Here is a 24863-nt window from a genome sequence, read left to right as displayed (position 1 = left end):
GTTTTAGATACATAAATAGAAGGCTTTCATCATAGATAGGAAAATGCAGAAGTGCCTTCATTTATTAAATGTGCTGTGTTTAAGCAATGTTATTTGTAATATTTGCAAATATATAAAATAACTATATAATTTGTTTACCTCTTTCTTGAACCTCATGGGAGACTTTTAGGATTTTATGTGTAATGTATGAATAGATGAAATGCTTAGATATTTGTTTCCTAAACTGTTTTGTGTTGGCCAGAATCTAGTCAGTTAAAGCAAATTCATTCCAAGCAGTTCAATAGGGGGAATTTAATATGGGAAATGGGTTATAAATATGTTAGAAGAGCTGAAATGACAGGACATGAGGCGAGATAGGCTTAGTAATAGCAGGAAACCATGAACCACTCCAATGCCTAGAGGGAAAAAGCGGGGAAGGAAGAAGTAGTGTCAGACCCAGAAGCTGTAATGACAGACCCTCTACTGGAAAAACTCTAACCTCAAAGTCAGTTGGCAGGAAAGCCCAGGAAATGGAGGACATATTTATGGGATAAAGTCGTAAAGGATAAGACTTACACTCCCATGACACTTACACTGTATAGAAGAGAAAAGATATATCTGTATAAATAAATAAAACCAAGAAAATATTAATTAGTGATAATAAGATAAATGCAAAACAAAATGGTATGCTGAAAAATAAGCCTTTATTGTTCTCATCAATTTTTTGGTATGTATTTGATTTTTAAATATTGCATTCAAATAGCATGTCACTGAATTATTGGGTTTTTAGTACCCCCTCACTCGCCTCATGCCTGTTCCATGTGTAAGACTAATATCTCAAAGGACTTCCAAGCCAGTTTGCTTGAGCAAGTAGGTGAATGGTATGGCTTTCAGTGAGATAGGGGAGGGTAAGGTAAGAGTAGATATAAAGGTAAAAGTTAAGGTTTACTTGTGGGGTATGTTAGGTCTAAAGTGGTTATTTTTAGATTTCAAATAAGTATGATAAATAAGCAACTGGATATATAAATCTAGAGTTCAGAGAGCATTTCTTTAGAGCTGGAGCTACAAATACAGAAGACAAAACATAGAGATGGTATTTAAAGGAATGAAATCCTGTCACATGCTACAACACAGACAAAGGTTAAATGAGATTATATAAAGGGAGATTAAATGAGATAATATATAAACTCTTTTAAAATAACACCTTTATTGAGATATAATTCACATACCATATAGTTGACTCATAATAAAGTATACAATTTAATGTTTTTTAATTGTAAAATATACCTAACATAAAATTTACTATTTTATCTATGTTTAATTGTACAATTTAGTGACATTAAGCACATTCACCATGTTATGCAACTATCACCACTATCCATTTCCAGAAAATTTTCATCTTTCCAAACAGAAATTCTACTCCTTAAATAGTGCCTTCCCATTCCCTCCTCTTCCCGAGCTCTGGGTAACTTTGTTTTACTTTTATCTCTATGAATTGTCCTACTCTGGGTACATTATATCAGTGGGGTTATACAATATTTGTCCTTTTGTGTCTGACTTCTTTCACCTAGCATAATGTTTTCAAGCTTCATCCATGTTGTAGCAGGTATCAGAATTTCATTCCTTTTTAAGGCCAAATAATATTGTATAGTATGTATAGACCACATTTTGCTTATCCATTCTTCTTTTGATGGGATATTTGAGTCAAGTTTGCCCCTTTGGCTGTTGTGAGTAATGCTGCTATGAACATTGGTGAACAAGTGCGTGTTTGAGTCTCTGCTTTCCATTCTTTTAGGAATATACCTAAGAGTCGAATTGCTGGTTCATATGGTAATTCTATGTTTAACTTTTAGAGAAACCGTCAAACTGCTTCTACAGCAGATGGCTGTAGCATTTTACATGCCCATGGGGTTGCAATTCCTCCAAATCCTCGCCAAAACTTGTTTTCCATTTTTTTTATTCATAGCTATCCTAATGAGTATCAAATGGTATTGTGTAAAGTTTCTTACGCAGGGTTCCTTCTCCCACCATTTTGTCTCAGTAGAATATAAGCTCCATAAAAACAAGCACTTTGCTTCTTCACTGCTTTATCCCAAGTTGGCCCCAGGCACACAGTCATTTCTCAATAACTATGAATTGACTAAATTAATGAATTGCAAATGCTCAACAAGTGATAGATAAATCACTCCTTTAATAAATAACAGTTCTATATTCATTCCTAGTTATGTTGAGTGCCCCCTGCTGGGCTTAATGGTTTTGTTTTGTTTCTACGAAATGGCATGCCTTTGCTCTGAGAAGTTGAAGAGGCAATATGCTGAATTTACATAGAATGAAACTATCTCAAACCATAAGAGGAGAACAGGAGTTGAAAGAGTTGAAAAAATATGTAATTAGAAAGTAGTGGAAAAAGCAAGCCAGATCTCAGGTATTGCCTTTAAATTACAGCACCAAGCTGGTGTTATGGGGATGTACGTTGAAGGAGGTGACTGCAATCTTGTCTTCAAGAAGCATTTCTGGCTCCTCTTTCCATTTCCTCCAAACCTTTCTTGGGTGAGGAATAGTTTTCCTGGATGCAGACACACTGTTCAGTTTTCTTTGTGTCTGCAGAAATCGGTCTACTTTCTAAATATGCTAAGTTCAAAGGCATCACTCTTTACATGTAACTCTGATCGTGAATTTTGGTTAACATTTTATCTTGAAAACTACACCAGTCTCCAGAGTCTGGAAATGTGCACCTCTGTCAATTTTACAGAATAGGTTAAGTTTTTGTCTTATATGTGTAGTGAAGTGTATGATATAAATGCCTGCTATAATTAAGATTATTTACCATCTTCACAGTTAATTTTATTTATTGTATTTTTCTTTCAAAGTTGAGGAAAGCAAAGCTTTTTTATCAGGAAATATTGACCTGAAAAGTAAAACTGAATAAAACATATGCTATTATGACATTTAAAAATATTTAGAGAAGTAGCAGTAGGAAAAAAAAATCACTGATTACATGGGTTGTTTTCTGACATTGTCCAGATTTGATTTACATGCAGTACAGAATAAAGCATGTTTTCTGATTTCAAAAAGTTAATTGGACTCTGAAAAACAATTTGATTGGTTAGTGAATAAATTTCAGTGAACTCTGATAGTTCTCTGTCTTCTTTAAAGATCAATACAGTTTTTGTTTTACTCTGTTGGAAGCTTCCCTAGAATTTTCATTGTAAAATGAGAGGGTGGGGTGCAGGATTGGTTGAGCTTCTGCATCCTAGGTCATCCCTTCTCCACATCAATCCAGGAGCAAGATTTAACAGTACTAGATAGAACTACTACAATCACTTTAGAAAAAAGCTGCCTCTGTGATTCTTGGAGAGAAAAAAAATGTGGTTCCACTCATTTATCCTTTCTTCCCTTATCTTTCAAATCATGAAGGTCAGCTACCATTAGAAGAGAGTCTATTGTATGTAGGGTGAGAGAAAGAGATAAGGTGATTGCCGGTAGCTAGCTATTCAGAGCCAGGAAATCTTTACAGCTGTGTTGTAATTTTTTTTCCCTCTGGCCTGGAAGATACATCAGCTGTCAGGAACTGGTGCTATGTCAAAGAAGCACACAAGGAAAGGGGGTAAAAAATAGAATCTTGAGATTATCATGCTAAGCTAAATAAGTCAGACAAAAAAGGAGAAAACCATAGGCATTCACTCATGTGGGATGTAATACTGAAAGCAACAAACAAACAAGACAAACCAATAAACAAAAAATGCGTAGACACAAACAACAGTTTAGTGGTTACCAGAGGTTAAGGGGGAAGAGGGGGAAGGTAGAAAAGGGAAAAGGGGATCAAATATATGGTGATGAGAGGAGAACTGACTCCAGATGGTGAACACACAATGTGATATATATTGGGTTGCCGGAAAAGTCATGACTCATTTTTGCAACGAAGAGCATAGAAAAAAATACGTCATGACTTTTCCAACAACCCAATAGATGATGTATTATAGAACTGTACACCTGAAACCTATGTAACTTTACTAACCATTGTCACCCCAATAAACTTTAATTAAAAAACCCAAGAAATATAATCAGAACTATGTATCCATTAATTCATTCATTTAACAAATGTTTACTGAGAGTGCCTACTATATGACTGGCACTGTTCTAGGCACTTAGAGAAATCATTAGGCCTTTTAAGTCCTTAGCCTCAGTAGGCCGACACAGAACAAATTCCTGTAATGGATAATTCTCCATGTGCCAGCAGAAACCACAGTGTCCAGAAGGGGACAAAGAGTTTAAGATACTGAAAAGAAAAAAAGTATCTGATTTATCAAAAAGTTAAACGTAGAATAACAGTATATCCCAACATTCCCACTCCTAGATATACACCAAAAGTATTGAATGAAGGGATTCAGACAAATACTTATACATAAATGTTCTGAGCAGCCTTATTCTCAACAGTCAAAATGTGGAAACAAACCCAAATGTCCATCAGTTTATGTATGAATAAAATAAATATGGTATATTCCTACTCCGGCCTATAATTTAGCCAAGAGAAAGAATGAAATACAGATGCATACTACAGCGTGGATGAACCTTGAACAAGTGAAAGAAGCCAGGGAAAAGTCCACATGTTACATGCTTTCCCTTTATATGAAATATTCCGAATAAGCAAATCCATGAAGACAGAGGCATATTGGTAGTTGCCAGGGGCTGTGGGGATGCGGAAATGGGGAGTGATTACTAATGGGTGTGGGTTTCCTTTTGGAATTATGAACATCTCTTAGAGGTAATGGTTGCACAACATTATGAATGTACTAAATGACTCTTAATTGTACACTTTCAAGTGGTTAATGGTTAATTTTATGTTGTGTGAATTTCACCTCTGTTTTAAAAACTATGCCTCTCATAATTCAAACAGCATGTAGCTAACTCCATTATGTTACATATTATGAGGAGAAGACTTATTAGCAGAGGAAGCAGCAAAATAAGTGGAAATAAGTAATTGCAAAGTGTGATTGTTTTGTACAAAATAAATGAATGGATAAGGTAGCTGAAGTTCAGTGTCAACCATAGGCTTCCCTGAAGAAATTATTTGTAATTTGTGGCCTTGAGCCCATGTCCTGGGCCTAAGCTTCCTTCAGTGACGTGTTTGTTTTCTCTCTGTCTCTCTCTCTGTCTCTCTCTCTGTCTCTCTCTCTCTCTCTCTCTCTCTCTCTCTCTCTCTCTCTCTCTCTCNTCTCTCTCTCTCTCTCTCTCTCTCTCTCTCTCTCTCTCTCTCTCTCTTCCTCTCCCTCAAGAGGAGGTCTGGAAAGATACTTTGGGATCTACAGTGGTGAAGTTTGAAAGTGCTCATGCCAAAGAATAGCTCAGGCAGAGAAATACTAGACTAGAATTTCACACACTGAGGCCTCCTCAACATTATTCCAGGAATATTAGACTAGAAAAATAAAAAATGGTAAAATTATATTAATTTCCTTCCATCAAAAAAGAGAGAGGTAATTATTTTGAATGTATAGTTAACAGAAAATCATAGATGAAGTTCAATTTGCCACTTAAATTTAAAAAAAATTCAAATGAGAAGGCAAGAAACTGGCATGTTTAGGTCTTATCATTTGCTCAGTGGTCTCGCTCTAATCGTCTCACAGGTTGATTTCAACCATAGTTAAATCACTAGGTGCTTCAGAGCTCCCCGGAATAGAAACCCCAATCCAAACAGTTTTCCCATTTAGTGCCAGTAGCTATAAACACTGTGTGTGTAAGAAAGGTATATACCAGAGGGGCCACATGCATAGCTTCAGGAATCACTGTAAAGAATGTCAGAAAAAAAACTTGAATAGTTTTATGCTTCAATTACATTTGACATACAATATTATATTAGTTTTAGGTGTACAACATAGTATAGACATTTATATAATTTATGAAGTGATCACCCTAATAAATCGAGTATGCATCTGACACCATACATAGTAATTACAATATTATTAACTATATTCCTTATGCTATACTTTACATCCCCATGACTATTTTGTAACTACCAATTGGTACTTCTTAATCCCTTCCCTTTTTTCACCAAAACCCCAACCCACCGTCCCTTCTGGCAACCATCAAAATGTTCTCTGTATCTATGAGCTTCTTTCTGCTTTGTTTGTTTATTTTGTTGTTTAAATTCCACATATAAGCGAAATCATATGGCATTTGTCTTTCTCTATCTGACTTAACTGCACTCATCACAATTCCCTAGAACAGGGGTCGGCAAACTGCGGCTCGCGAGCCACATGCGGCTCTTGGGGTACGTTCCATCTCAAAAGTTTGTTGACCCCTGGAAGAGACAATCCTGTCCCTCACAACAATTTAAAAATTATTTGAGAGCCATAAATATATTTTTACAAATAAGGCAAATTTAAAGTAATATTATAAATGAAACTATGATAGTTTTATTTTCATTTTCAGTTTTACGTCAGAGCCACATGTACATACCCAAAGAGCCACATGTGGCTCGCGAGCTGCAGTTTGCCGACCCCTGGCGGCTCTTCTGTCTCAAAAGTTTGCTGACCCCTGGTCTAGAATATAGAAAACATTGGAAGGCTTTAAGTTTAGAAATAAACTATCAAACTATATTTATGGCTTCACAAACTGGAAGATGTTCCCTCCACAATCTAACCCTGACATTTTTTATTCCCAACACTTGATTTTCACAACTAATGATTAAACGCTGTGGTCCAATTTATGGTTCAGGAACCATCTTCGAGACCAGTTCAATTCTGCTCAGGCTTGTATAACTGAACTCCCAGATCTGCCATCCTCTGTGCTTCTTTTCAGTGCTCAAACAATTGTGACATGTCAAAAATATTCGGTGCCTTTTAAAGATTTTTTTAAAAACTGTATTGGGGAACAGTGTGTTTCTCCAGGACCCATCAGCTTCAAGTCAAGTTGTTTTCAATCTAGTTGTGGAAGGCGCAGCCCACTGGCCCATGTGGGGATCGAACTGGCAACCATGGTGTTATGAGTCCGCCATCTAACCACATGAGCCTACTGGCCATCCTCTATGTCTTTATTTTTACAGAATATTATGTACAAAATATTATGACTTGAAAAATGACCAATGAATGTTAGAGTAAACCATATAAAACATAGAAACATGGAATAACTTAATCCTTTAAAAATATTGATCAAATCCCAGACTGTCTTTTTGAGCATTTCACAAAGTGGGAAAATATTTCCACACATTATGGAAATGTTACTGTTTTCCTCAGGGACCTGAGAATTAACATAATATACAGGTCAACTGTTTAGGGACACTGTTAGAGGGTGTATTTAACAATGATGGGACTGGTAATTCTATCAGAGTAAGAGAGAGACGCTGAACATTATATATTATCATGCATTGAAGGTGTGATTAGAGAATAATTGAAACTGTGCTACCCTGAGGTATGGTGTATCATAGCTTTTATTATACTCTATTAGCTAATCAGGTAATACACAAAATTTCCCTTCCCACACATATTTTTCTTCCTTACCTCCTGCCTGCACTCTCCAAATTTGCACACCTCGATCTGTAGTTGTGTAACTTTGTCATCCTTCAAAAGGTAAATTTTTAAATTTTTAGTAGCTCCCCTGCATGCCACTTCAGAGCCTTTCACTGTTTCAAAGAAGCATACTGCTGAGAAACTTATGGAGAAATTCAATGTGCTGTGCTGACTTCTGGACTGTATTTATAGAACCTTTTTAATTTTAATTTTAATTTTATTTTAATTTTCTGTCATATTTACTTCTTGGTTATACCCAATAATATGCGTTAGGTCCCAATATTTGTACTGCATATCAAGTTTAGACTTTTTTTTTCTCCCTAGTAACACAGGACCCTAAGCCTGTCCTTTCAGAAGCCAATCCTTTTACAAGTATGTATATAAATTTAGAAAATATGTAGTGCAAAGAGCTGGAGAAGCCATGATATTTCTTTAACACCTGCTGCTTGCTCCCTTTTAGTTTTTATTCGATTTGGGGGGATTTAAGGACCTAAATTTTCAAAGAAATCCAAGTTAGAGCATATTTTGCCTTTCTCCAGAAGACATATTTTGAAATGTAAAATAATATAAAATAGGGAGCTAAGAATGGTAACTTTCTTTTGTTTCAAACACACACACATACACATATATGTAAACATATACATGTATGAAATATGTATAATTTATGTGTGCTAACCCAGCACTAGTTATTTCCAGTAGCATATTAAAGAGAGCAGTGAATTAGAAGTTAGAAGATATAAGTTCTAATCCCATTTCTGCCACGAATTAGATAGGAGAACTCGCACAAATCATGGACTTCTTTAGGTGTTGGGTCTCTTTGTTGTAACCTCAAGATGTTGAAAGAAGTAACTCTGAGTTGTTTGTACAGGTATATTGTGTGTGCTGCAGGCTCACCCTTGCCAGAGAAAACTAGATATTTTTAAAATTCACATTGATATTATTTGTTTACCTAGTTTTCTCCACATCCATGTATAGCCTAGCTCTGTAGCCATATCGTAAACATTGAAACCAGCAGTCACGATTTCACTTTTTGGCCTAGATTGCAGCTCATCTGTTCTATACAATAGAAGCTGAGTAAATATGTGCTGATGATTTTTACCAGCAGTCCTGTAGGAGTATTCCCCTTACCCCATTTACCCCATTCCATAGTATTTCCCTGGCTGCAGATATCCACAGCCCCATAGCAGTCATGCTGCACATTTGATGATGGTGGATAGTATTCTTTACTTTGGGAGTGTGTAATTCCCCTCAGGGGGATCATATGTTTATTAATGTGTCACAAGTTGCTGGCTTCCTGTTAGCTCTTCTTGGTAAATAGGACTGTAGTGTTCATTGGTTGCTGCTTTATTTTTAGCTTTTTTTTTTTTTTTTAATTTTTATTTATTGTTAGTTTCAGGTGTACAGAACAATGCAATAGTTACCCTTTTCACCCTCACAAAGTAACAACCCCCCACCCCCCATCCACTGCCCTCCCACCCCCATATCATGCTTTTAAAATCACCTCCTGATGAACAGAAACAGTAAACAAGTATTAAAACATCGAAAGTAATTTGGAAATAGTGCTATCCTGGGGAGTCTGGAATTCCAGACATTACCAGCCAGTTGGAAATCAGCAGTCACCTCACAGAGCTGGAAGATCAATGTGAGGAAAGTAACAAAACCTAAGTGTGCTCGTCTGGGGTCAGTTGCATTTATAGAAGAGCAGGAGGACATGGCTGGGGTGAGGAGTCCATAGTTGTCACCAACTTTACTCATTCTTTACACAGTCCCATATCCCAGATGAAAAAATTCAAAGACGTATCTCAATTCTTATGCTTCACACTAATTAAGCACAAAGAACTGAAGCCATCATCATGGTGATACTGTCTAGCTAATCTACCTTCTCAACAAACACTGTGTTTCCGTATTACAAAATGAAGACATAAAGGGAGTAGGGAAAGGGGGCGCAGTACTTCCAGTAAGTTCTAACATGGGTTGTGTGCTCACCAGAAGACTGGCAATGTTCTGAGCTCTTTATGTGTTCTAACACGTTCAATTTCCACAACCACCCATGGGGTCTTCAGTTGTATCTTCGTGTTGTATACATAAGGAAACAGAAGCCTAAGGAATCAAGTAATTTTCCTTCATTTCATAAAGAATGAGTGTTTGAGCTAGAATGTGAATCTCTGCGGTTGGGCTTGGGAGATCTTGCTCTTATAAGGCGGTGTGGTGTGTGGTAAAACCCACTAACAACTGTCATCAGTAGGAGAGGATTAATGTGACGAAAAAGAAAACCTAAGGCTCATGAATTTAAAAGATTAATGTGGAAGGTTCAAAATTAGAATTTACTGATTTACTTCTTAGAAAAGTCTGTTCTTTAAGAATTCTAACGTGTTGTACAAATGTCAGTATTATTCCAAAAACAATGTTTTCTTATGGCACATTTGAAGTGCGTCCTCAGATACTTAATAGCTTAACTTGTCTGAAAAAATTCTTTTCAAGTGAGTTTGGGAAGAGTGTGAGCTTGGGAAGAGCGTGCTCTGGTTTGTACTGGCGTGAAGTTAATAAATAATGCATGAGCAATATTGCTGGCAAACCCAAGGAGGATTTCTTTTCTACTTGGTTGTGAAGCTCAAACTAAAATCGAACACTCTTTTCTCTCAAAGCTGTTTCTTTTTCAGTATGTTCCATGCTGAAAGATTGACTCTACCTTTCATATACTTATCTGAGAAAAATTCTTCACTACCTTGGATGCCTCTCTCTTGCCTTTGCTCCTTCGCTGTCACATTGATTCTATATCTGAAATATATTTTGAACATGATCCCTCCTTTCTATCTCAACGAGCATTGCCTTTGTTGAAGCTGCCATTTTTTTTCCTGAATGAATGTGGTTGCTTTCTAATTTGTCTCACTGCACTTTGTTCTCCTTCCAATTCAATCCATTTTCCTCCCTACAATGAGAAAAATCTTTTCCAAATCTAAATGTCATTATTTCCCAACATAAAATCCAAACTCTTTGCCCTGGCGAACGTGACTTTCTGTCTGGCTCCCGCACACCTCGCCAGTCTCAGTTCCTGCCGTCCCTTTATAACTATTTTATAACCCAGCCACACCAAATTATTTGCTGTTCCTCAAACATGCCAAGTTTCATGCTTTTTTTTTTAAGATTTAATTGGCGAATTGGGGGGAGGGAACAGCGTTGGGGAATCGGGGAAGGGGGACAGACAAGTTGCTGTCCCTTTGCTCCTCAGCCCAGCCGTGGAGGACATCGCTTCACTGGCCCATGTTGGCATCATCACCGCGTTCTTCCCAGCTGAGGCAGATTGGTCGCCGGCCGCTGGATGGCCGCTCATGGTGGCTCTTGGCAGCTCACTCTAGCTGCCAACCACTCACGGTAGCTCAGGGCAGTTCACTGTGGCGGGGGCTGCAGCCTACGCTGTCACCAGCGATTCACAGCAGCCCAGCTCCAGTTGAGGTGCCGTTCACCATCTTAGCTGTAGAGAGCACAGTGTCACTGGCCCAACATGTGGGATCCAAACCAGGGCCCTGCTGCTCAGAGCTGGCTTCCCAAGCCAACTCTTAACCAACGCGCCACTTGGCCGGCCCTGTATCATGCTTTTAAGCCTTTGTGAGTACGAGTCCCCAAATAGCCTTTCTGAAAATTGCCAAATTCCTTTTTATTATTAATATTTTTATTATTATTAGTTTCAGGTATACAAAACAACATAGTGATTAGACATTTACACACCTCCCAACCATACTACTACCCCTCTGGCACCGTGCATAGCTTTTACAGTATCATTGACTCTATTCCCTATCCGGGTATCTCAGTTTATAAAGACTTCTTCTTGTTTCTTTCTTTGACACTACTGTGGTAGTACATAGCTCTTTGTAGGACTTATCATGTTGAATTTCAGCTTTTTACTTGTGTATCAATTCTGGACTCTGTCGGGCTGAGGGCAGGGATGTGTCTTAACTTTCTAGCAAATTCCCTGAACACATTCCCTTGGGACTTTCCTCAGGCTGATTGACTTTGTTTGTTGGTTAATAGCTTCACCTATTAAATATTTTAGATCTACCTGTAGACTACATATTATACAAAGCTAGAGAAATCTACATTCAATAATTCTAGATTCTAAATTTGTGGAAATTTTCTCTATTACCCAATATAAAAGTGAATAATTGCCTGTAAAATAAAACTGTGTTTTTCTCCTCTACTCTTAACACTTGTCACACAAGATATGTGGGATTTTTCCCACACCAAGCAATTCTGCAGCACCAGTTGGGTGTCCCACAATTCAATTCAGTTCTGACGCCATCTGCCTGGGATTTACATTACATCCCATAGGTTAAGGGCTCAGTTCCACAGACTGCCCCACCCTCCCTGACACACACACACACACACACACACACACAGACATTCAGATGCCAATGGCAATTCCAGGTTGTCACCTATGCTTCTGACTGACCAGCTATAAATATGGGGTTCCCTCACCTCCCTCCTGGGATTCAGTCATTTGCTAGAATAGCCCACAGAACTCAGGAAATCATTACTTGCTATTGCTAATTTATTACAAAGGACATTTCAAAGTATACCAATGAACAGCCAGACAGAAGAGATGTGTAGGGCAAAGTCTGGGAGAAGAAGCACAGAGTTTCCATGCCCTCTCTGGCGGTGCCACCTTCCCAGCACCTTCATATGTTCACCAACCCTGCAGATCATCAGGTCTTTTTGTTGAAGAGTTTTCTTGGAGCGTAATGTACCCTCTTCCCTGAAGGTCGGTTGGTGGGGCTGAACCTTTCAACCCTCTGACCCCTTGGTCTTTCTGGTGACCAGCCACTTTCTGAGGCTTCCCAGGGGCTCTACCCTAAGTCAGCTACTTTCCATAAACTCTGTTGTGATCAAAAGGAGACGCCTTATAAATAACAAAAGACACTCCTATCACTCAGGAAATTCTAAGAGTTTTAGGAGACCTGTGCCAGGAACCTGGGAGAAAGACCAAAGATATGTTTTATTATACCACAACTAGCTATTTTCTGGCCATTCTCATCATGTCATATTAGCATTTTTTAAAAAGCAAGCAAGACTCTACATCAAGTTGCTGCGGAGACATCAGAGCAACTTGGCTGAATAAGGAAAACTTGGGGGGCTGTGGCTCATGCACACCAATGCAGAGCAGAGCGGAACCAACATCACTGAGCACCTCTGACAGGCCAAACAGATTTTGATTTTGTATCACATTTAATGCTCACACAAGTGTTGTCCATGCACCCCACCTGAGAGGTCCAGAGGGGTGAAGTAAGTTGCCCAAAGTTGCAGAGACAGTCAGCAGTGAAGTTCAAATGCAGGACTTCCATGGTCAAATACGCAAATAAGCCACTGGGCACTTTCCAAATGAGAAGTTCTCTACGAAACCTGGAATCTGATGTTTTATTCCTCTGTATTCTCACTGCCTGGCACCATGCCTGACACATTATCCGTGTTCGCAGATAGCGAACAGAGATGGTGCAATTTATTAGAAAACTTCATTTGGTCCCAACACATTCGAAGAAATCTCTGCACATGATTTCTCATGTACCCCAAGTTATAAACCTGATTTAGGAACCAGCAAAGAGTAAAATGAGTCACTGATTTAATGAAACAATTCTGTAAAATCTATCAGATGGGGCTGCCCTTACATAGTACATTAGAATGTTTCTCCTGTCTGACAACCTGGACTGCAGGTCCCAACCCAAATGGATATGAGTCTGTAAAGATGGTGACTTTGCAATGCTTTTATCCAAGACTGTTTTCTGCCCAGACTCATTGATAACCCAGACTCATCGTCTTATCAAGACAGCCATAAGAATTGAGCAGCCCTATGCCTGTCCTTCTATTATGCTTAATAGGTCAGTTATATTTTTCTACTTCTCTGTTGCGTTTGCCAATTTTAACCAAAACCCAGGCTTCACATTTTCCTGGCCTGAGTTTTCCTTTATTCCTTTTACTTTTCTAGATACAAAAATCTTTGTTGAACATTTTTTCAAACCAAGCCTGTATATAATACAAAAAAATTTTCCAGCAAATGAGAAGTATACAAATGGTTTCACAGAACCAAGCATTGTTTAGCTAGGTAGCAAGAGACCCCTGTGGAATAAGCTACAATGCTGTAACATTAATTAATCAATAGAGTTTTTGCTCCTCTCCCCCCTCCCCCTAAAGTAAACACAGTGCCTCGGAAACACTTGCTTTTTGTTCACACTAGGCTACCATATTTATTCTGCTTCCTTTCAGAAACTCCACTTACTGTATGAAAGTATCCATCTCACTGACAGTGGGTGAAAATGACACTGGACTCTGCTACAATTCCAAGATGAAGTACTTTGATAAAGCTGAACTGAGCAAAAGCAAGGAAATTTCCTGCCGTGACATAGAAGATTTTTTACTACCAACCAGAGAACCTGAAATCCTATGGTATAAGGTATGGACTTTGAATGATTTTATTGCTTATACATAGATTAATGTATATCTTATTCTTGGAAAAGTCAGATAAAACATTTTACTGGGTGTGATACAGTTCAGCTCTGCCTTCCTAAAATATTACAGCAAGTTGTGCGGGTCATTTTAAGTTTTCAAACCAGTGGCTTTGATAAATGCTAGTTAATATTTGTATTGGTAGCCCATTGTAATAACCTTTGTGTTTGTATTTATATCTGGTTTATACCTACAGTGCCTTCAAGTCTATTACAATCTGCATTGAAAATTTCAGGAACTAAAACTAAAATTCATTTCAGAGCTCTTCATATAAACAGTCTAAAATGTCCCCAAACAAGGAGAGAAATGATTGATTTGCTTTTCTGGTAAAATAACACTGGTTTTATTGAAATGTTCTGTTTAATGGAAGTATCTTTGTGCATATGCTAACCCTTTTCATATAAAAGCATACATATTTTAAAAAATAACATCTGATGAAAATTTATATTATAAAAATAGTATTAGATTAACATTTTCCAAAAATCAAAGGAACTGTAGACGTAAGCAGAATAATCCAATCTACCGTTGCTGTCATGTCATTGACTTTCACTGAATTTCAAGATTTGAACGTAGCCTTCCACTTATTTATAACATAAATGATATTTTCATTATTGAACGTACTCAAGGAAATACCTTATAGAGGCTGTACACATTTGTCTGGACTATTTGTCTGGAATATTCCTAGTGTAAAATTTGCTTTGTCCAACTCACTGGAGGTAGGAATTTAGGAAGCTGGACCTCTTAGTAACTAGATTCACTAATGTCAGTATACAGAATGTGAACCCTCATAACTGATTGCCCATGAATTCAAAACTTGTTGGAAATGAAACAAGAAACAAATCTTGAATAATTTTTTAAAGGATCTTGCCAAAATTAGCAATGCCCTTCTCTGAGTAAGGCTTAATTTTGATTCTTCATGATAAGTAATGGAGGATTCAGAACAGCAAGGTCCCTGTTGAAATAGTTTTCTACTTTCCCTTGAATTTCTACCTTGGAAAATGTCAAACAGCCCTCCAATATTAGCCTCCCTGATTCCTGTTCCAGTACAGATGAATTTTTTTCCCTTTTTAAGTTGGAGGACTACTTCTCATCCTGATTCTCTGTAATTTGCTTACTTTCCACACGCAGATTCTGAGCAAGTCCTGATGATGGCTTCAAAAGGGAGAGGTATTTGGGAAGTTTGACCCAAGGTCTCCAAGAACAAATATTTTTCTAGTACTCATATGTGTACATTCAGCTGCTAGATATGTGATTCTTTGTTGTTTGCTAATAATTTGATCTTAAGAGTCACATGCCTTTTCTCACTTTTAGCAAACTGTGTCTCAAAATGTACTGAAAGCTTAGAAACTATGCATGCACATACACACACTCAATTTTTAGACTAGCTGCCCTCACATTGGTTTTTTAGTCATGTTTTCACTATCACCCCAATCACTGTGATCTTAAGCTATAGAGACCATAACTAGTGAAGTGATGAATGGAGATAAGGTATATGTAGAATTTAAAAGTCTTGTAACAATTCATATTATTTTTCCATAGTCAAGAGAATATATATTCCATACATTCAGTGTATAAGTTATGCAGTTATCACAGTATGTGCAACTAATATGGGGGTATAAAATGTATATTTTGGTCTGAAATAACTGAATAATTATCCCTGAATTATACAAAGGCATTGGCACACCTAATAAAAATAATGGTCTGTAAAGATTTGACTTGGCAAATTTTTTTATAGAAATAATATTACCACTGAATAGTGTCAAAGTGTTTAAAACTGTTTTATCCTCATTCCATTGATTTCAAATCTGGCTGGAGGAAATAGACTTCTTTTTGACAAAAACAGAAATCTCCTGAGCAAATGTCATTATAATCCAAAGCTTAATTCAGAGACCATAATTTGGTAGCCTCATCAACAATGAAAATAGATATTTATGAAAGTATAAAGACCTTTCATATAAATATTGGCCCTTTCTTTCATCGATTATAAAATGTACGTGCTCTGAGGAGATTTAACTATTTCTAAATGAAACATGAAAATATTTAAAATATTGAAATAGAAGCATTTTCCTCTGTAGAATTACTTTTACTACTATCTACTGAATTTACTCATTTTGTATTTTATGTTATCAGTATCAAGATGGTTAATTTCATAATCATCAAATGTGGAGTATTTGCTTTTAAAAATGTCAGGACTAATCATAACAAATGTCCCTTTTCACATATCTAATAAATTAATACATATCTGATTCAGAGACACTAATCTTAGAAGTTAATAAAGTAACTCTTTCTAAAAATACTTTTTTAAAATTGAGGTACCTGATTTTCCAAAGATGTGGAGAAGATGTGAACATCTTTAACATGAATCCCAAACTATTTATTTTAGCCCTTTAAAATTTTAACTTAAGAAGCTTTTAGTTTAGTTATTCTGAGTACTTTATTTTTCAGTTCAGTCTATATAAATAACATATAAATATAAGTACTATATAAACAATATGTAGTCCTTATAAAATGTATAAATACTGTATGCACTACAAAAATGCATGTTCTTCATGTAGGAATGTAGGACAAAAACATGGAGACCAAGTATTGTATTCAAAAGAGATACCCTGCTTATAAGAGAAGTCAGAGAAGATGACATTGGAAATTATACGTGTGAGTTAAAATATGGAGGCTTTGTTGTGAGAAGAACCACGGAATTAACTGTTACAGGTAAGAAGAGTCTTTGGTATTTCATTTGCAAGTAATGAAACTACCATTTTAAGTTTAATTTTTGTGCCCCATGTTGATATTTTCAAACCTGTGCAATGAAAGAAGTACTTAACAAAATGCTAAGTGGATTCCTATAGGTGAAATGTATTCCTCCTTGCTTTGAAAATCATCTTGTACTTAAATGCATTTGAAAGGTTAAAGAAAATATGCTTACGGAATTATAGAAATGTTAGAGTTCGAAAGTACTTGAAATAATGAGTTTACAATTTCAGAAAATGATGCTTATACGATATTTTGTAGTGGTATCATTTTCAGAAACATTTTCTAGAGGGTTGGAATGGAATATATGAAATCTATCTTTGTCTTTTTGTCTTGCTCCAAATTAGAAAAATTACTTTTTTATTCGTTCATCACTCTATGAGTCTCACATATGTGTTCTCATGAACTTGAAAATAACATAATTTCAGGGGCAGTAATTGAATAATTCTGTGACGTGTGCATGGAGTCTTTCCCATAAGTGCTTGCGGAGGTAGAAGGGCGCTAGAACAACTCACTAGTCACGTGACCTTGTTTGGATCACCACAAGCTTCTGAATATCAGTTTCCTTATGTATTAAATGACAATGATAAAATTTGCCAAATTTGGGGGGGTGGGTTGCAAGGATCAAATGAGGTAAGGTAATATATATGAAATCAATTTGCAAAATACAGAATTATATCCAAATGTGCATCATTTTTGTTATTTTTGTGTCACATGGAATATTGTGTTCATACCCTTTTTTACTTTATAGTGTACTTCTCTCAAAGTGCTTCTAAGGTAAAAAGGGAGGAGGAAACAAGAGCAATATTGGGAAATTAAATACATTATTGTCATCTTATTGAGAGAGATTCTTCTTGGTGACATTTTTGTACAGTCGTATTTATGAAACATATTGGATCGTCGGGCAAGTCATGACGCATTTTTGCATTGAGAAACATAGAAAAATACGTCATGACTTTCCCGACGACCCAATATATTAAAAAGTATAAAAAGGATATCAAATATTTTAAAGAGATTTTTATTTGTTCAATGATTCATGTAAGATAGTTTTTCTGCATATGAAAAGTGTTTTGTGATAGTCACTTTCATCTTACAATAATCTTTTAAATCTTGAATTATGTATTTTGACTTTAAAACTAAATCCAATTTCATGAAATTTATTTGGTGAATAGTAATTATTGTGATCGAAAGACAATTGAGTTAAATAAATAAAATACTCTTTGGTGTAATGCCTTTGAAAAATATTAGACCTGGTAAATAACTGGCACTTGAAGATATGACATACTTGAATAGTAAACACATATTCAGTCTTGTATTATGGGCCTATGGTATGCATGTGTATAATTTACACAAAATTGGTTATCAGTTTTGCTGTGTGTAATAGGTCTCTGTATAGAAAATTAAAATTAACACTTTGTCACTTTACCTCCCTGTCTATTTAATGGAAAAGTGAAAAATGTGACTTTCTATAGATGGGTTTTCTTTTAGATATTGACTTCTTTATTAATTTTTTTCTCAGTCTATATAAAGTAGCTTTTCCAAGGAGTAGGTACTGAGATAAAGGAATTTAAAAATATAATGAAAAACTATATTCTGAAATGAAAATAGAATGTACCTTTGTCTTAACTCTTTGGAGTGTTGAACTGACCCTTGGTAAGCACATCTTTCCCCTTACTAGAAATACTAGGTAGGATACTAAATAACTATCTAGTAAGAGGAGATTGGAAAACGATCTCATGGAGACTGGAAACTGGGTCCCAAATTGTAAAACAACTTATATGAGGCTATTTTGTATAACCAACAATAGAATTGTTTTCTCCTAAATGCTACCCAGGGCCACTATATTTTTCTAACTTAATTCCTCCAAAAATATCTCCTTTTCTTTATATGAAAAGAAGGAATAACTATTTCTTGATATCCAAGAGGAAGTTAGTAAAAATTTTCACTCAACTGATTATCATGAATACCTCTAACTTAAATAGCCTTACCTGTGACACTGATTTGGGCAAATAAGTAATAAAGCCAAGTTTGACGATATATGAAATTTGGGGTGAGTGGGAAAGCTGAATTCCCTAGAATTGCAAATAGTTTGTATTAAAACGCATTATAGGTATTAATAAGTCAATTGATAAGATATATTTATGCGTAACATTGCTTTAAACGGTGTGACACTATAGCACATTTACTTTACCTATGGCCAAATTCAAGCACAATTCTTAGAACCCAAATTATATCTCTCAGTAAAGCAACAAAGGTAGGCAGTTCTCTGGATGATAATTAATCACTTATCATCATGTTTTATATCTTGGTTTTCTATACACTGTGATCATACTTTGTTTAATATAAACATTATGCAAAGCATGATTATCATTTACTTCTAGTGGCTCTGCCATAGCTCATCATAAATATTTCAAAGTGCGTTAGAATGTTTCTTTAAAATAAATAAGAAAGAATCCTACATGTGAAAAGAAAAGGATATTTCAGGATAAAGTGGCTAAATGTGGTGAGCTTTTCTGGGAGATCCTTCACTTATGAAAAGCGCATGCATCTACTTAGGTAAAGTAATGGTTCAGGAAAACAGTGAAATAAATAATAAACCTGCCCAGCACTTTGGGGATACTTTAAACATTTTAAAAAAATTTTAAGCACTTAAGGTGCTTTAGCCTTGTCTCCAACCTCTACCCTGTTCTGTTAGCCTCAGCCACACTGAAGTTTGTACCGTTCTGCTCCAGATATTCTTCCACTGAGGCCTTACTCATGGCTGTGCCCCCCTGCAATGCTTTTCCTTCCGCGTTGTCACAGGGCTGCTGCTTACTCTTTCTTCACGGTATCGCTACAATATTCCCCTTGTTTTGAGGCCTGTAGCTCTTCATGCCTTCACAGTACTTTTAGAATCCCTATTGTAGCACTGACCACATTTACCTTCTAACTATTTTCTGACACACCTGTTTTTCCACATGAACATGAGCTACTCAGAGTCAAGGGCAATATCTTTTTTTTCTTTAAAGAAATCATTGTATTTTAGAACAGTTGTATATTTATCGAAAAAATCATAAAGGTAGTAGACAGAGATTCTATATACCCCAAAGCCTGTTTCCCCTATTATTATTAACCTCTAACATTAGTATGGTCCATTTGTTACAATTCATGAACTAATACTGATACATTATTAACCAAAGCCCATACTTTATTCAGATATCCTTAGCTCTTACCTACTGTCCCCTTTTTGTTTCAGGAGCCCACCCAGGATAGGGTATTACATTTAGTTGCCATGTGTCCTTAGCTCATTTTGGCTATGACTGTTTAACTTTCCTTGTTTTTGTTGTTCTTGACCAATTAAGGAGTACTGGCTATGTAGTTTGTAGAATATCCTGCAATTGTGATTTCTTTGATGTTTTTCTCACGATTAAATTTTGGTTGTATATTCTTGGAAGACCCACAGAGGTAAAATCACAACATATTGTACTATCAGCATGACGTATCCCTGTTGATTTTGGCCTTCATCACCTGAGGTAGTGTTTGTCAGGCTTCACCACTGTGAAGTTACTTTTTTTTCTCCGATTTCCATACTGTAGTCTTTGGAAGGAAGAAATTATCTGCAGTCCACACTTAAGGAGTGAGGAGTTATGCCTTCACTTCTTTGAAGGCAGAGTATCTACTTGAATTATTTAGAATTTTTCTGCATAGGACATATATCTATTTTCTCATCTTTGTCTATTTATTCAATCATTTAGCTATATCAGTATGGACTCACATATTTATTTTATACTTTGGTATATAATCCAGTGTCACCTTATTTATTTTGTTGCTCAAATTGTACTAGCTCTGGCCCTTACGTCTTTTAGTTGATTTCTTTGTCCTTTTGACATACGCCCCCATCATTTGTGTGCGTGTGTGTGTGTGTGCGCGCGCGCGTGTAGGCGCATATCTTTATTTCTGGGCTGCACAACATGCTCCAGGATCACCGTTTGTATTTCCTGTCCCTGCCCTAGATCAGCTATTTCTTCCAAAGAACTCTCTCTTTTTTTTTTTAATTGGAGAATAGTGCTAGAAACTAAGATCTGGGCATTGGGAATACTCATTGCTACTAAGGCACAGTTGCTTCTAAGACCTCTCTCAGTTGATAGGGCAAGAACTATATGTGTATACTAGCCCAGATATATACATATATCTATAAATATGTGTATCTATAACCATCTGTGTCTACCTTAAGCTAAACATAAGTTCATACTGATGTCTCCAACTTTAATCCATTACCACAGGCATTATTCTAGCCTCTTCCCCTTACTTATCTGTAACCTCCCTTTCCAATAGGGAGAAACTTGGTTCCCAGCATCTGCCAAACATTTACTTAATTGTTCACTTTCAATACAGATGAATAATGAGCTCAGAATTGTTAAGCAGTACTCCTGTGAAAAACAACCTTATCAACTAGAGTACAGTCCTAATATACAGATTCTTTTGCCTTTTGTCTTACAGACTCCACTCATTTCCAGACTTACTTAGGTTAGCCCCTTTTCCCCCAACCCCCTTCAGTAAAGTTGTCTCACACATTTGTAAGACAGTCAGGTTGTTCTATCACACTGTGCATTCCACCCTGGGATCTTCTAGTCTCCTAAATGATATCTTTAAAAAATTGTATATATGAACCCTTTCACTGTGTTAATTGATTTCAACTTTTTTCAAAATGTGTCAAAAATCCACCAAAAAAGTTGACATTTTGACTATTTTATGCATTTAATAACATTTTGAGCTGCTTTGTACATAAATGACATTATTTTTATTTTAAACCTTTGTTATATGGTCATAAATTTACCATTATATTAAATTTTAGCAAAAAATACTCAAAATATACTAAGTGGCATCAATTAGATTTAAGTATAGATAAACTAGAATTTAATGGCATTGATGACATAAGAAATTTATTGCAAAATGTGCACAATATGGCATACAAAACATGTTTGTTGTTGATAGTACAAGCCACAGGACAGCCTATCTGAACATCACAGCAGAAGATTTAAGGTTTGTAGAGGAGAAAAAGTAGTTCTCTGCCCTTCTGAGTTCTTGGATGAGACCCCCTGTAATAAAATAAATATTACCAAGAGAAAAACAAACAGAAGTTTATTAACATGTATGCCTCAAATATATATATGGAAGAGACACAGTAAACTGAGTGCCCCTTTGAGTTGGCCCAAGCCACCACCTTACATATTATCTTCCACTAAATACAAAAGAAAGATGGCTTTGGGTCATGGGCATGCCCCAACATGATGGAGTAGGAGGGAATTAGTACTCCAAAAGAAATTTGAGGTGCCAAAAGAAGTTATCAAAAAAATTCTAGGGAATGTAAACAGCAGATGTCCACTATTTCTAAACATTATAGCTTCTTAGAATTTATAAAATGTAATTTGATATTCATAAAATTCCATTGTGAGTAGTATAACAAATGTCTGTACTCCAATAATGCTGAATGAAAAGGTGAAAATATTTAAGTTTGTATTGATATAAATTGCCATATCCTAGGACTCCTTATATTAAACTCTAACTCATACCATGATTATAGCTTTAAACCTAAACCTCTGCCAAATTATCTGTGGGAATGTAGGCATAAGGAAAACTTCATGTCCAGAGGTGGTCCATAAGAGACCTAGTAAATCCAAAATAAATAAACCATCTTGGCTTTTCTCACAAAATGAGCTATTTAGACAAAAATATAAGTATTAGTCATGGTACCTATTTTTGGACTTGTTAGCTATAAGAAAAAAATGCACACTATATAGATCTTTTCAAAAGTATTAATTAAATTATGTAGGATTCATTTTTATCTGTTTAGTGTTTATTTTTCCTTCTAGCCAAAATATGTTTATAATTTTCAAACAAAAGCTTCAAAACAAAATAGCAGCCATATTTCCATCATAAAATTGTGAAATGAGTCAGACTAGTTGAAATGCCATTTAATTTCTAAAGCTAGATCATAGAGTAAAGTAATGGTAAGGAAATGGATGTGAAAAAGTTTCATCAGGAGAAAAGAAAACCCAATAAAATCTAAGAGTTGGCAAGAACAGTGAGGAAAGGAAAACTGACTTGAAAAAGGCAAAAAGAAGGAGGTGGTTGCTACAAGGATACGATGGGTTTAGTAGCATTTTTATATTTGGGCTAACATTTTTATCAGTTAATGTAGCAATATATTTAAACTACTTTCCAATCAACCGGAGGCAGAATTGATGCTCTCAAAAGGTACATCTTCCTCCTCTTTTTATGGATGAGGAAGCCGAAGCAAAGAAAGGTTAAGTGGCTTTATCAAGGTCACAAAGCATCATGGTGACAAATTTAGGAATAAAATTTAATTTCCTGAGCTTCAGTTTATGATTTATTCCACTGGATAATTAATAGGAAGGCATTGTGCTTTTCATATTAGCTCAGTTGATCACTATGAAAGATTTATCTTTTAAATTCAACTGAAACACATTTTTCTGTGAGACCTTTAATTCTTTTGCCACTGATGTAATTAAATGGTGTTTGTGGTCTAGCTTGGAGGTAGAGTGATTACTTTTATTTATTTTTTTCTCGATTTCTTTGAAAAATTGTACCTTTTCTCTCCCCCTTAAAAGCTATTTTTGTTAACTCATTTCAGAGACTGGCATGTGCTTCACTGACTGTAGCTTAACAAGAATTGATGAAATTGATAATAGGCACATATCTTTCCTGACTTGACTGTGTGTATTTAGTAATGTGCTAGAATAAATGTCTACAACAACCCTCACATATATGATATTTTTATAAAACGGAACATATTACAATCTTAGCTGTTATTGTAAGTAAACATCTGCCATATTTTGCAACTCAGAGATCATTTAGATGAATTCAATGTTCTTGAATTAAAAGAGATTAAATACAGTGAAATTGATCAATACAGTGAAACTGAGGTTAATCAATTTGGCCATCTAATCTTGATTTGGAGTTCAGTCCCTAGAGCAAAAGACCTTTCTTAGGAGTAATTTCTAATGATGACTCCCTTGACACTAAGTACTTTAATTTATTGTTTAATCTCTCAATATATTGAATGAGCTGTCCAAATGTATTAATCAAGCAAACATTTAATGTCAAGGTGTGACAACTTGGAATAAAAAGCATGATGTTTTTACTCTTAAGGAGATAACATACATTTTAGAATATATCACTAGGAAGGTTGATATGTATTATTTCTGTCCACGGGGGGGAAAAGGCATTATTCATTTAGATGATTTCCATCAATATAGGCAATAATAAGTATTAGTAATTAGAATAGTTAATACTTACTATTTACTGTGTGCCATGATCTGTTCTAAGTTCTTATTTACAATGTATGACTCATCTATTCCACATAACCTCAATTTACTCAACCTTTAAAACTTTTCATGTGCTTCCTACGTACCTGGTATTCTATATTTTTAAAATTGCACTTAAATAACACACTTTTTTCATTGCCCACTTTACACAATTCTTTGAATTTAAAAAACAATGGTTATCCACCACTTCAAACACCTAGAAATGCTGGATAAAATAGAATGGGCCTTCTAAATGATTAGCTAAGCTTTCAAGAAATTTTTTAAAAAATCTCAGGGGCCAAAAGGAAAGAAGACACCTGAAAAGCACAGCAGTTAAACAATCTGACTCTGAGGCCACCATGCGGGTGGAGGGTAACACTGGGAGTGGCACAGAGGAGTGTTAGGATTGTCATTATCAGCCACCAAGGCCTTGGGTTTCGTTGGTTACATGGGGAGGTGAGACTACGACTTGGACCCTCCAAGATTAGGGAGTTGGAAATGAAGTTCCCATATAAACCTCATATTCTAAAAGGGCTGCCATGAAAGTGAAAAGGAAAAAATGGAACCACTGGTCCAGGAAGAAGACAAACCAGTTTGTCTGCCCTGGTATCTGCTCTTCATTTATTTAAAACAAAAGGAAAGTATCTTATTAATCCATAGACTTGTGGGTTTGGGTGTTTGTATTTACACTGCCCGTGTGGCCTGAAAGCCCCTAAATCAAAAAATTAACACACAAATGGTGCCAGGGGAGTAATTTAAGGAGCAGTATAAAGCAAAACTTCTAGACGGACATAACCTCAACACATACTGCACAGGATTCCCAAAGACGAAA

General features: G+C 36.0%; 1 protein-coding gene across 1 annotated transcript in view; it reads left to right on the top strand.

Moving 5' to 3' along the window:
- The window catches only part of IL1RAPL1 (interleukin 1 receptor accessory protein like 1), a 1086405-nt gene that overhangs the window by 552415 nt on the left and 509127 nt on the right, over positions 1-24863 (top strand). The window contains exons 3-4 of the mRNA XM_019655892.1: positions 13737-13923; positions 16532-16685. Of these exons, the coding sequence (XP_019511437.1) occupies positions 13737-13923; positions 16532-16685 (341 nt within the window). The remainder of the gene's footprint in view (positions 1-13736; positions 13924-16531; positions 16686-24863) is intronic.

Source organism: Hipposideros armiger, unplaced genomic scaffold (genome assembly GCF_001890085.2).
Source record: "Hipposideros armiger isolate ML-2016 unplaced genomic scaffold, ASM189008v1 scaffold_250, whole genome shotgun sequence".
NCBI lineage: Eukaryota > Metazoa > Chordata > Mammalia > Chiroptera > Hipposideridae > Hipposideros > Hipposideros armiger.
The sequence above is the reverse complement of the archived record's forward strand: the minus strand, read 5'-3'. Positions and strand labels throughout refer to the sequence as shown.